Source organism: Hydractinia symbiolongicarpus, chromosome 11, assembly GCF_029227915.1.
Source record: "Hydractinia symbiolongicarpus strain clone_291-10 chromosome 11, HSymV2.1, whole genome shotgun sequence".
Classification (NCBI taxonomy): domain Eukaryota; kingdom Metazoa; phylum Cnidaria; class Hydrozoa; order Anthoathecata; family Hydractiniidae; genus Hydractinia; species Hydractinia symbiolongicarpus.
The window spans coordinates 22,780,692-22,793,511 of record NC_079885.1 but is presented as its reverse complement, the minus strand read 5'-3'; the positions used below and the strand labels follow the sequence as shown (position 1 = coordinate 22,793,511).

The following is a 12,820-nucleotide window of genomic DNA, read 5'->3' as shown; positions in this document are numbered from 1 at the left end:
ATGATTCTGTCAGCTTCACGCATCATTGCGAAGCATGCTTTCGATTTTGTATGTGTTCTGCAACGAAAAAGGCAAACAGATTATGAACACACTAAAGTTTCAACGATAGCGTATTTGGCTTTCATGGTTGGTTTGTTTCTATTCTTTTATTTAATTGGTTCGGTGTTGATAATGAAGATTGATAAATTCTCATATGGCGATGCCCTTTATTACAGCTTCATAACTCTGTCAACAATCGGCTTCGGTGATTTTTACCAAGCCGAAATGTTTGAAAGCGATCACCTTGGAAAACAAGTGGGCATGACGTTGTTTATGTTTTTCTGGGTGTTGATTGGCTTATCAATTACTGCATCACTGGTTATCGTCATAGCATCAGTAATAAAACTACCGACTTTGTCAAAATCGAAAGTTGAAAAAAAGCCCAACAATGAAAATTTAATTCAAAATGATGAAGATCAATGTTATATTTGAACAAGAAAACTTACAAGAGTGAATTATTTTTTGTCGAAACTCTACTACATTTTACTATCAGCTCTAATTTTGTCAAAGTGCGTACTCGCGAACAAGGAAACTCGTGAGCTAAGCGGACATTTCAGCCAAATAAAAACGTGCCTGACGGCATTCCGGCAGCTTTCCATTAACCTTTTTGGGGTTTGTTCGAGCTGTTCTTCAAATTGTATGATATGGTGCTATTTGATAATGACTTTTGATAAAGCTTATTATAAATACCAAATATTTGAATATTCTTTTAACCTTAGATGGTTTTATTATGTAGATTTGTATTGTTACAAAAACTTTCGCATTTGTAATTTGTCTGGTTTCAACACATAATTACAAGACACTTGTCATATTTCTTATCGCAGGTGTAACGTTGCTTTTCAAGTCTTACAGCTTAGAATATGCAGAATGTTTACAAAATTCTCATCTCAATTACTTTAAAATAATTTTAGCCAATCAGGTTCCGAAGAAACTTTTCTTATATCAAGAGAAATTAGGAAGTAACAGCTTTCTTTCTGCGCAATCCCCTTCCAAAACACATCCCTTAAAATGTTTAAATAGGCCCCTCTCCCCCCTCTTACTAAAACGTATTTACATAGATGAGACCCGGGGTAGCTTAATAGAGGCAGGTGCTCTTTTTGAAATCTTTATCTTATTCGGAAGAGGAGTTTAATGGAGATGTGATGGAGATGTGATGGTAAGTTGAGCTTTCACGTTCAACATTCGGCTTCAAACTTAACTTTTTAAGAAAACATACCGCCCAAAACACGCAGTCTGTTGTTATTATTGACATTGCTGCCATGGTACATATGTTTATTTCCTGACATATTTTATTAGACTTTCCCTTTGATTAAGACAGTATAAGATGGTTTCCTGCTGAATACAATCAGGAAAATAGTAATACTATAACAAGTTTTTCTTACGCATTTTTCGCCTAACAACTTTAGACTTTTCTGGTGGCTTCAGGTTCATCGAAAAAAAAATAAGTAGATTTGAAATGTTCACTTTTCACTAAACCGCTGCCATAATCACAAAAGCCGTGTTATTCCGATACTGCCAGTTCTAAAAATAACAAGTAGCGACGCAACTTGTTTGTAAATTCTATAAAGACAAAATTAATGCAATGCTGTAGCTGTAGCCAAGTTTGGAGAAAAATTGCCCTGGGTATAAAACTGTGAAATATTAACCATTTGGCCTAAAATAGTATTTTTTAGGTGGTACCAAATCAACATATTGATTATCATTTTTTATTCTTTTTGTTTGTCTTTTTACCAATTTTTTTCCGACGAAGTACTTTTAATAATTCAATTTCGGACTATCTGGCGAAAACAATATTTCACTGCCATGTTCTTTATAAATGCTAATTTTCATCAATGTAGCAAATCATTGCGCAATTTTCACTATGTTTGGTTTTTTTGGCCATGTTTATTACCTGACTGCATTTCATCTGTAAAATAATTTTTCGAATACTACCGGCTTTGAATTTTTGCTGTGAAATACAAACCCTTCGATCATGAGCACAGACCTTGCACCCTTTTAAACTTGTCTTGTGTGCTTTGTATTTTATAGTTTGCTTGTTTGTTTTTTGTGTTTTTCCTATCAGTCAGGTGATAAATATCTTGAAATAACCTTATCATAAAATTGAGTTTTTCCAGCACTGTGATTGGCTAATCTACATGAAATACATGCTGCATTTTTTTATTTTCTACCCAGAAACGAGTGCAAAAAGCTTTGATTGGCTGAAATAGCGTGCAAAAAACTTTTTTTCTTCCGGATTAGTTTGCTGTTAAACAAAGAACTTTGTGAACCATAACTGATATTGTACAATTATATTATGTACAAGTATATCAAATACAATGATTTATAAGTTATCGCATTTGCTCTTGAAAAATATTGAAAAATATTACCAGTGATATTGAAAGGGAGTATTGTAATTATATCACGCATCCTAGAGAAACAACGAAATTGTTAGATTTGTAATAACCATCTGACTGGAAACTATGATTCCAATAACCAGATATGGCACAGGATAACTAGCTAGATGGATACGATACATTTTTCTTTGAAAGATTATGAACTGTTTTGGGGAGAATAGAAAATGATTGTGTTGTGTTAGCCAATAATAATTCTTCTAAAAACTGAGATTTTTGTAAACTAAATTCGTCATCTTGCTGTGTTTTGATTTGAAGCTACCTTTGCTATTTCTTTAACAGTGTTCCCAAGTTAACTAAATTGCAGTGGAAAGAAACATGAAAGGATATATGACGATTCTTTCCTTTCCTGGAGAGGAGATCTAGGATCTGCGAAGGATAATTGATACATGCGCGGTAAAAACATGTTTAAAAAGAGCGTTTTTTTTTTTTGCTTAACTAAAATTTTTATATTTATCTTTCCGACGCCAACAAATACCTTATAAGGAATAGGAAAGAAGTCTTTAAATGTAATATTATATATCACTAATCTTATATCCAGATATCGTTTTTCATAGGATGGGGTCATGTAATTCCTGTCACAACTGGTGGACGTTTATTCGCCGTCATGATATCATGCATCGGGATTCCTTTGACATTCATTATGATTCTGTCAGCTTCACGCATCATTGCGAAGCATGCTTTCGATTTTGTATGTGTTCTGCAACGAAAAAGGCAAACAGATTATGAACACACTAAAGTTTCAACGATAGCGTATTTGGCTTTCATGGTTGGTTTGTTTCTATTCTTTTATTTAATTGGTTCGGTGTTGATAATGAAGATTGATAAATTCTCATATGGCGATGCCCTTTATTACAGCTTCATAACTCTGTCAACAATCGGCTTCGGTGATTTTTACCAAGCCGAAATGTTTGAAAGCGATCACCTTGGAAAACAAGTGGGCATGACGTTGTTTATGTTTTTCTGGGTGTTGATTGGCTTATCAATTACTGCATCACTGGTTATCGTCATAGCATCAGTAATAAAACTACCGACTTTGTCAAAATCGAAAGTTGAAAAAAAGCCCAACAATGAAAATTTAATTCAAAATGATGAAGATCAATGTTATATTTGAACAAGAAAACTTACAAGAGTGAATTATTTTTTGTCGAAACTCTACTACATTTTACTATCAGCTCTAATTTTGTCAAAGTGCGTACTCGCGAACAAGGAAACTCGTGAGCTAAGCGGACATTTCAGCCAAATAAAAACGTGCCTGACGGCATTCCGGCAGCTTTCCATTAACCTTTTTGGGGTTTGTTCGAGCTGTTCTTCAAATTGTATGATATGGTGCTATTTGATAATGACTTTTGATAAAGCTTATTATAAATACCAAATATTTGAATATTCTTTTAACCTTAGATGGTTTTATTATGTAGATTTGTATTGTTACAAAAACTTTCGCATTTGTAATTTGTCTGGTTTCAACACATAATTACAAGACACTTGTCATATTTCTTATCGCAGGTGTAACGTTGCTTTTCAAGTCTTACAGCTTAGAATATGCAGAATGTTTACAAAATTCTCATCTCAATTACTTTAAAATAATTTTAGCCAATCAGGTTTAGGAATTAAGTTTAAAACAAAAGAAATTTATGCTTGAACGATTTCATCGAATGGAATCAACATAAAACTGATTACTTCTCTATAATAATAGCCGTTGTCTGTCTGTCTCTGCGCGGACCCCCGCTGAGTTAGAAGATGATGTTACGGAAACACGAATATCAAATGCGATATATTTTTATCCACTTTGTTGCGACGGGTAAATGTAATGGACGGGCGAACCCGTGGGTTTTTCCACGGGCAACGACTAGTCGATTAAATAATAGAGGTGGAATCTCATGAAATATTACATGGTTCGCTTTGCAAGGATAGCTACATGATAAAAATGATTGAACAAAAGAGGTGGATTCTCAATGAATAACTTGTTTACATCTTGTACATGCTTTATGTTGTAGGTTGTTATAGGTCAGGGTTTTGTGTTAGCGCTTATAGATCATAATGGCACAGGACTACTGCTTGTCAACACGAATATTCTTAAGTATTAGGCGAAAATTATTCTAATATACTCTTAGCACAGATAAGATTTAACGTTCTGAGAATGCAAACTGGTGTTAAAATCACCCCGAAAGTGCCACTTCGAATTTTGTGGATGGGGGGGGGGGGGGAATACTTGAAATAAAATCTGAGGAAAGACATTCTACATTATCAATAATAGGATACAAGATTAAAACAAATGCATTTGTTTTTCTTTGTTTATCTTTTATTTAGATGCAAGCAAAATTTCAAGATAAACATATTCTTAGGATAACATATTCTTTGGATATTCTTATTATTTTGTTTTGAACATTTTTATAGAAAATACAATCTTATAAAAAAGCGAATAAGATTTCTTGAGAAGCCGCATGGCTTAACAGTTCTCCTTTAATGACACAATAAAATGCGCATTCAAACTAAAAATGTTAAGTACATAAGCGGGAAATAATACACGAGGTATTTATCAGGGGAAGAGTGACCAAGTCGCAAGTCATCCACGCTGTCAGTCTTTCAAATTGTCGATCCATGCTTGTCTGGATTCATTATACGCGGAATTCATAATTACTGCAAACTGGCAGGAGTTATTTTGATTTGAATTGACAAAAGTGGTGTACATATTTAACACTCCTACCTATAGATTGAAATCACACCAAGTAGGCGTTCCAGTGTTTCAAACTGTGAGCACTCAGCAGCCTAGTGGTAGAGCGTTCGCTTCCAGCGCGGGATGACTCGGCGGAGTCATACCAGACTATACAAGACTCCTAAAAGTGTGAATCTATTCTTTCTGCTTAGCATTCAGCCCAAGAATAGGATTGATATCTTAGGTGGTTGTCTAGTTGAGCGATTGCTGTTCTTGCACGACAAACAAACAAACGAACAGGAGTTTTGATTGCACTATGACCCCTTCCCAGGACCCTCGTTGATAGCAATGCCAATAGGACCTGGAGAGGTTATCGTGGGTAAACAATTTCAAAAAGATATATAATAATGATAATAAAAATAGTATTTATACCATTTTTTAGCTCACTTTCTATCTTGATATAACAATGTGAGTTAATTTTCTATTTTTACCACAGCCTTTTTTTGACATGCTTTCTCATCCGCTTGATTATTCGCTGTCAATCTTGTGCTCTTTTTATAAAATAGGTTTTCCACGCTTTTTTTTCACGAGGAAAGAATATAACTGCAACTCTTTCCCAAGGAGAAGAGTAATTTAGAACATTTAAGTGCCAGCGAATCAATCGTTCTGAACTACTTATGGATGAATCATGAAATATTAGGCAGTTGAGAAATGTGTTAATAGGAACTTATTGCAGGCATAAAATACGTGTAATGACGTCATTCTGAACAGCAAAGACGTCAGAAAAGTCAATGATAAATCTTCAATGTATTTTTTGTGCTACATATGCTTTAGCTTTGGTCTTTGCAATTTTAATCGTTATATTGAAAAAAGCAAATTAAACTGCTCAATATTCCGTAAACAAAGAAAGTACCCGCGGAGTATTCCCAATTCATGTGCAATTTTTGACAAGCGACATCTTGACGATCTAGCAAAACAAAGCAATCGTTCTTTTGTTGTTTGTGTTCAGATTTTAAATTTTAAATGTTTTAGGCGCATTCGAATTTTTTAAACTTTTTGTTCTATTTGTTGTGAGATTATTTATAAGTTTCACCTTAACAAAGCACTGAAGCTACACCCCTTTTAAAATTAAAAAAGAAAATATTCGAACATAATCATAAAAACTTACGGCACACGACAATATTTATGTGAATTTAAAAAATCGATTCCATCGCTAATTAAATAAAAAAAATCTCCTTATTCGTCAATTAAGGACACAACAAGCTTTCGTTGACCTTGAAAACTTAATTTTCCATGCTGAGCCAGTAAATTATCTAACACTAGCACATCTCCTTGCTCCCATTGAAAACCAAATGCTGAATTCCATTGAACCATACGATGGTGATCTATATGACGCAATTCAACCTCCTCTCCATCTCCATAAGTCGTATGCAGTGGTATCTGCTTTACAGTGAGGTCAGGTCGGTTATAAAAGTCCGGGTGGTCGAAATAATACGATTTGTGAGCTGCAGCGAGTTGATTGAACCAAATCTTTTCTTTCGTTTTTGGATGAGTTATAAAAGCTTCTCCAATATGCCAAGAAGTTAGCGTTCCGTCGGAATGCCATTCCCAGTCACTGTCTAAGGCCCTTAATACCTCTTCGACTTTCTAAAACAAGAAAATGGTATTCATATCATATGTCAGAATACCTTTGGTTGCAATCAGCTCTACCTTAATGATTTCAAGCAATTGCGTTTCTCAACAGGGATAAATAAGGTTATAAAGTTAGGTAATAAAAACATTTTTCATTGTGTATAGATAATTTTCAGTTTTTAAAACAGTAGCCATATTCGAATGAAGCTTATAAACCCCACCACAGAGGGGTTCATAGTTATATAGTACTTGATTTGATTCAAAAGAAACTGGTGTTGCTCATCTTAAAATGGCAAATTCATAAAAGTTGATCCCAGAACCTGAGACTAATTCGAAATATTTACCAATGTAAATGTGCCAAGAAGTTAATTTCCACAACTATATATTTACCTGTTACCTTTTTCTGGAAACAAAACATTCCCAGTCAAGTATTTTATTCTGAGTTATTAAGTAAGAAAAATATAAACGTTTGATTTTTGATAGTTTTGGAACCCACGATCGTTCGATTTTAACCCCCAAAATACAGAACACCTAGGAAATACTTGGCTATATCAATTCTAGTAAACTTGCAATAGTCAATTTACAATACCTTTCGCGATTCTGTGTTAAAGATAGTTTGCCATGTCATGTAACTTGTATTCTCTCTGTTTCCATAATTACGAATGTATCGAATTTTCTTTTCATCTGCCTTTGCAACGAAATCTGGATCGAGTTTTGGTGAAAATTCTCTGTTAAAACAAACAGGAGTCTCACCTTCAATCTCTGGTGGGACGAGACAGCAAAACATGATCTAGGGTAAAAAAAGGAAATACATAGCCGAATTCCCGGGGTAAAATTAAATTGTTTTAACCGTAACGACCGAGAACGGCGCTGTAGCATAAATGACAAATGGACCCCCTGTTTTCTCATTTGGCGTCTTACTTATTTTTCTAGGTGGGGGAAGGTCACTGTGTGTCACTTTTTTTAAATTTCAAATTTGTTTGAAATGGCGGTTAGCAAGGATCGTCAAGACTAAAGCCTGAATGGTACGTTTTTACCAGGAAAAATACTTGAGCGACAATATCAAATAAAATTTTTAATCTTTCGGATAGAGTTTTTAAAAATCACTTCATTTAAACATCCCTCGACGTGGAAGACAAGGACTACATACAGAGAAATTTCAAAAATAATGTTTAAATTAAGTGGCTATTTTTTATTTGCCATATTCTCTATTATAACTAAGGTCATTTTTTAGTTTTTAACCTGTTTTTCTACTTTAAAACGGAATGAATTAAGAAAATGTGATTTCTGGAACCTTATTGTCCTGTATAAAATCATTCCAACTTTTCTTTCGATCAGGAAGGAAGAATTAAGCTAATACAATAAAGTACACACTTTCTGAGAAAATGAATCCGTTACTCCAATTCAAGTACCATACTTTAAGCGTCAAACAATTAGGTAAAATACATCTGGATAATAAGTTATTTGATACAAACCTGGTCCATAAACGTACCAGAACCCTTCTTTCTTAGAACCCTTATTAATAACATTAAAAAAGAGATTGTAGAGGCTACCCTGGATAATTAATTGTAATCTCTTATATAATGCTAATTCTGCCTGCCTACCAAAACAAATAATGTGACAAAAATGAAGCGATTTATTTAGTTGGAAGTTTTATTGCGGCCCAAGTTAAATTCATCATGAGAGTTTTTAAACCACAGGGAACATAAACACTCAGTAAATAGGCAAAGTCACGGGAAATTAATTTTCTTATTATTGCGAGTATTTAGAACTTTATAAAATAGAACAACCCTACCTTTTTAGGGTACCATTTAAGATAAGACATTTCATTGTGAAGGTCTATGCTAAGTTCAGGCGGTTCGGCAGTTGATTCGTAGACATTTCCAACCACTGTACCTCGACTTACATTTCCTGATATATACTGCATTGCGTTGTAGTTGGAGTATTTGATCATTTCGTTAAAAACAAATTCGTTATTAATCGGAAGCTTCTTGAATAGTATGGCACTGCTGTTTGGTAAATTATCATCAATGCATTTTCTGAATGACTCAGCAATTGTTTTGATGTTATTGGGGTCGCCGTAAAATTGAAAAACTTTCAAGTTAGGATTGGCAGAATAACTCAAGTGGTGTGGCATATCCTCATGCGATGAACTCGGTAAGAAGATTCTTCCCTTTATATACGAACCATGCTTCTTTGAAGTGTCAGGTTCCACAGCAACGAAGGATGCTAATCTTTTCGGAATTGTTTGCACAAGGACATTCTGTTTTTGATATAAGGCGCGAATCATTTTGAAAGATTTTTAATTTAAACTTCTAAATGTATTATTAATGTGACATTTTCGAAACTTAAAACTTAAATTTCAATCTTACGAAAATAAATGATAAGCCAGTGACTCTTTAAAATTAGCTCACCGTTCCCAACGCCCTCAAAAGCGTCACATCCCCTACCTTAAGGCAATATGGAATACTTTTTTTACATGTAGCATGGTTAGAACAGTGCGTTTTTAACTCAACTTAGGACAAATCCCACTAGCTGTCTTTGATAAATGTGACATCGCTTGTTTTCTTTGTTTCTTTTTAATTATTTCTTTTATTTCTTTTTTTCTTTTTTGTCCTTATGTACCATATTTTAAACACTTTTATAATTTATTAAATACCTACTTTTTCATTGCATTTTTTTTGCAAACTTTACAGTATCTCACTGTCGATTTACCTGAAAATCTAGCTTGCTGCATGTAAGTTAACCCCCGGAAAAAAAACATTTGCTTTCATACAGAATCATACGGAAGAAATTTTAAAGAGGTATTTTTGTAAAATCTTTGCTGGCTTCTGAATTATAGGCTTTGAAAGTTTACCTAATTATGTAGAATTAAAACATCATAAGTTAGATGCCGAGAGGCTTATTTGAATTATAATCCGTATGACTAAATGTTTATATTCCTGCAAAAATGTTCAAAATATCAAGCTTGATAGGTAAAAACATATTTACATTACCCTAAATCTTGACAAACTCTTAACCTTATTTGGTCCAGTGTTTTTTCAATACCTTTTTTGATATGCTGCACGTTCATGATACTATGAGTACTACTTATATAAGTTATGATATTTACCTATTAGACGCCTACATGCCAAATATTTAGATCCCATACCTTTTATGGCCTTAATAATCGGGAAAAAATAATAACTTTCGTTAAGATTATCCTTACATGTTGATATTCACAACACAATCTTATTTCATCAAGGAGAATTATTCTATAAATTTTGGACGCGTAATTAATCCGATTTACCAATTTTTTTGGATTTCACTGTTTTTCAATTAATTGGATTTCACAATTTTTTAATTAAGATTATTTAAATAAACAAAAAATATGCTAATTAACTTTTATTTGGCTGTCAAAAACTTTAAACAGGATGTTAAAATTTGCTCTAGAACTGAAGTAATTAAATTTTTAGCAGATAGTGGTATTTTGATCAAGTTTTACGCTTCCGATGACGTCACAGAAAAAATGCTAAATAAAGCCCTTTTTCTGAGTAGATGCATGCTACGAGTCGCATCAACCAAACAGACAAATATTAGCATTTAACAACGAAATTGCGACTGGTATATTGTGATGTAAATTGTGATGATGATGTCTCTCTTTGTTGCAGTAAATTTATGATTAAAAAAGAAATATGTTGAACAAAAGTATTGTAGAAAATTCCAAAGTCCACAAAAGAGTAGTAACTTTACTGAGTGTAAAAACAACCGTGAATTTAATTGACCATTGCAGTGATTGAGCAGATCAAGGGGAAGTAACTTTATTATGTCGCCAGAACAGAGTTGATTGCGGTATTAAGGTATGATAAAGCATTTGAAAAAAGTCCAAAGTTCACAACAAGAATAGTAACTATTCTAAGTGTGAAAACAACGGTGAATTTAACTTGACCACTGCATGTGATTGAGCAGATCAAGGGGAAGTAACTTTATTATGTCGCCAGAACAGGTTTGATTGCTGTATTTAGGTATGATAGAGCATTTGAGAAAAGTCCAAAGATCACAATAAAAGTAGTAATTTTACTGAGTGTGAAAACAACGGCGAATTTAACTTGACCACTGCATGTGATTGAGCAGATCAAGGGGAAGTAACTTTATTATGTCGCCACAACAGGTTTGATTGCTGTATTTAGGTATGATAAAGCATTTGAGGAAAGTCCAAAGTTCACAATAAAAGTAGTAATTTTACTGAGTGTGAAAACAACGGTGAATTTAACTTGACCACTGCATGTGATTGAGCAGATCAAGGGGAAGTAACTTTATTATGTCGCCAGAACAGGTTTGATTGCTGTATTTAGGTATGATAAAGCATTTGAGAAAAGTCCAATGTTCACAATAAGAGTAGTAATTTTACTGAGTGTGAAAACAACGGCGAATTTAACTTGACCACTGCATGTGATTGAGCAGATCAAGGGGAAGTAACTTTATTATGTCGCCACAACAGGTTTGATTGCTGTATTTAGGTATGATAAAGCATTTGAGGAAAGTCCAAAGTTCACAATAAAAGTAGTAATTTTACTGAGTGTGAAAACAACGGTGAATTTAACTTGACCACTGCATGTGATTGAGCAGATCAAGGGGAAGTAACTTTATTATGTCGCCAGAACAGGTTTGATTGCTGTATTTAGGTATGATAAAGCATTTGAGAAAAGTCCAATGTTCACAATAAGAGTAGTAATTTTACTGAGTGTGAAAACAAAGGCGAATTTAACTTAACCGGTGCAGTAATTGGGCAGATCAAAGAGAAGTAACCTTACAATGTCACCAGAACAGACTTGATTGCTGTATCTAGGGGGAGATATAGCATTTGAAAAAAGTCCAAAGTCCACAACTTGAGTAGCAACTTTACTTAGTGTGAAAAAACCGTGAATTTAACTTGACCACTGCATGTGATTGAGCAGATCAAGGGGAAGTAACTTTATTATGTCGCCAGAACAGGTTTGATTGCTGTATTTAGGTATGATAAAGCATTTGAGGAAAGTCCAAAGTTCACAATAAAAGTAGTAATTTTACTGAGTGTGAAAACAACGGCGAATTTAACTTGACCACTGCATGTGATTGAGCAGATAAAGTTGCTGTGAATTTACTATGTCACTAGAACAGACTCGATTGCTCTATTTTAGTAGGAGATACAGCACTTATAAAAGGTTCAAAGTTCACAACAAGAGTAGTAACTATTCTAAGTGTGAAAACAACGGTGAATTTAACTTGACCACTGCATCTGATTGAGCAGATCAAGAGGAAGTAACTTTGCTTTGTCACCAGAACAGATTTCATTGATATATTTAGGTATGATAAAGCATTTGAGAAATGTCCAAAGTTCACAACAAGAGTAATAACTTTACTAAGTGGGAAAAGAACGGTGAATTTAACTTGACCACTGCATCTGATTGAGCAGATCAAAGAGACGTAACCTTACAATGTCACCAGAACGGACTTGATTGCTGTATCTAGGTGGGAGATATAGCATTTGGAAAAAGTCCAAAGTCCACAGCTAGAGTAGCAACTTTACTTAGTGTTAAAACAACGGTGAATTTGACTTGACCACTGCAATGATTAAGCAAGTAAGGTGGATGTAACTTTTACTTTAAGAATGGAATGCAAGTGAATAGAAGTATAGGAGTTTACCAAAAACTGTACATGGAAAATGTGATTATATGGGCCCACTAGTACACTTGTTCCTTATTAAATGAAGAGAAAACTAGTATTGAAAGAAGATATGACTGGTGAATTTATGCCATAACTATATGGCATATTTTTCGACAGTTCTAAAGGCAGTTCTTAATGTTGTAGTGAGTTTACATAAACAATGATCTGACCTAGATGTACAAGGATAGTAGAAAAAAGAAAAGTTAGTTATTTCTTGGGTGGGTAGACTGGTTGGACATGCTGGAAACGCAAGTAATTGACAATTTTTAAAGATGAACAGAAGTCTAGGGAATCCTTCTTTCACTTTAACATTGACCTAACTAAAAGGTAAAGTATTTAGGCTAACTTGGTGAGAAATAGATGCTGTAGAGAGTATTGAGATAACATATGAGATTGTAATTACCATACTGATGCGACA

General features: G+C 34.0%; 3 protein-coding genes across 3 annotated transcripts; 2 read left to right on the top strand and 1 right to left on the bottom strand.

Moving 5' to 3' along the window:
• Nucleotides 1-471, top strand: LOC130613538 (potassium channel subfamily K member 2-like). The gene has a single exon (XM_057434868.1). It carries the CDS (start codon nt 1-3, stop codon nt 469-471), a length of 471 nt encoding a protein of 156 aa, XP_057290851.1.
• Nucleotides 472-2,025: 1,554 nt separating this feature from the next.
• LOC130614203 (potassium channel subfamily K member 9-like) lies at nt 2,026-3,913 on the top strand. Its single transcript, XM_057435623.1, has one exon. The coding sequence runs from the start codon at nt 3,037-3,039 to the stop codon at nt 3,541-3,543; it is 507 nt and encodes a 168-aa protein (XP_057291606.1). The 5' UTR covers nt 2,026-3,036; the 3' UTR covers nt 3,544-3,913.
• Nucleotides 3,914-6,168: 2,255 nt separating this feature from the next.
• LOC130614350 (dapdiamide synthesis protein DdaC-like) lies at nt 6,169-9,693 on the bottom strand. The gene is made up of 3 exons (XM_057435772.1): nt 8,513-9,693; nt 7,307-7,507; nt 6,169-6,732 (listed from the first exon to the last, which is right to left on the bottom strand). The coding sequence occupies exons 1-3, from the start codon at nt 9,005-9,007 to the stop codon at nt 6,322-6,324; spliced, it is 1,107 nt and encodes a 368-aa protein (XP_057291755.1). The 5' UTR covers nt 9,008-9,693; the 3' UTR covers nt 6,169-6,321.
• Nucleotides 9,694-12,820: the final 3,127 nt, after the last annotated feature.

Bases quoted from the DNA above. Each gene is read 5' to 3' on its own strand.
- LOC130614203 (XM_057435623.1), top strand. From the start codon at position 3,037: ATGATATCATGCATCGGGATTCCTTTGACATTCATTATGATTCTGTCA.
- LOC130614350 (XM_057435772.1), bottom strand. From the start codon at position 9,007: ATGATTCGCGCCTTATATCAAAAACAGAATGTCCTTGTGCAAACAATT. The intron at 7,508-8,512 runs GTAGGGTTGTTC...TTTTTACCCTAG, and splicing joins TTAAATGGTACCCTAAAAAG to ATCATGTTTTGCTGTCTCGT. The intron at 6,733-7,306 runs GTATTGTAAATT...TTCTTGTTTTAG, and splicing joins TTAACACAGAATCGCGAAAG to AAAGTCGAAGAGGTATTAAG.
- LOC130613538 (XM_057434868.1), top strand. From the start codon at position 1: ATGATTCTGTCAGCTTCACGCATCATTGCGAAGCATGCTTTCGATTTT.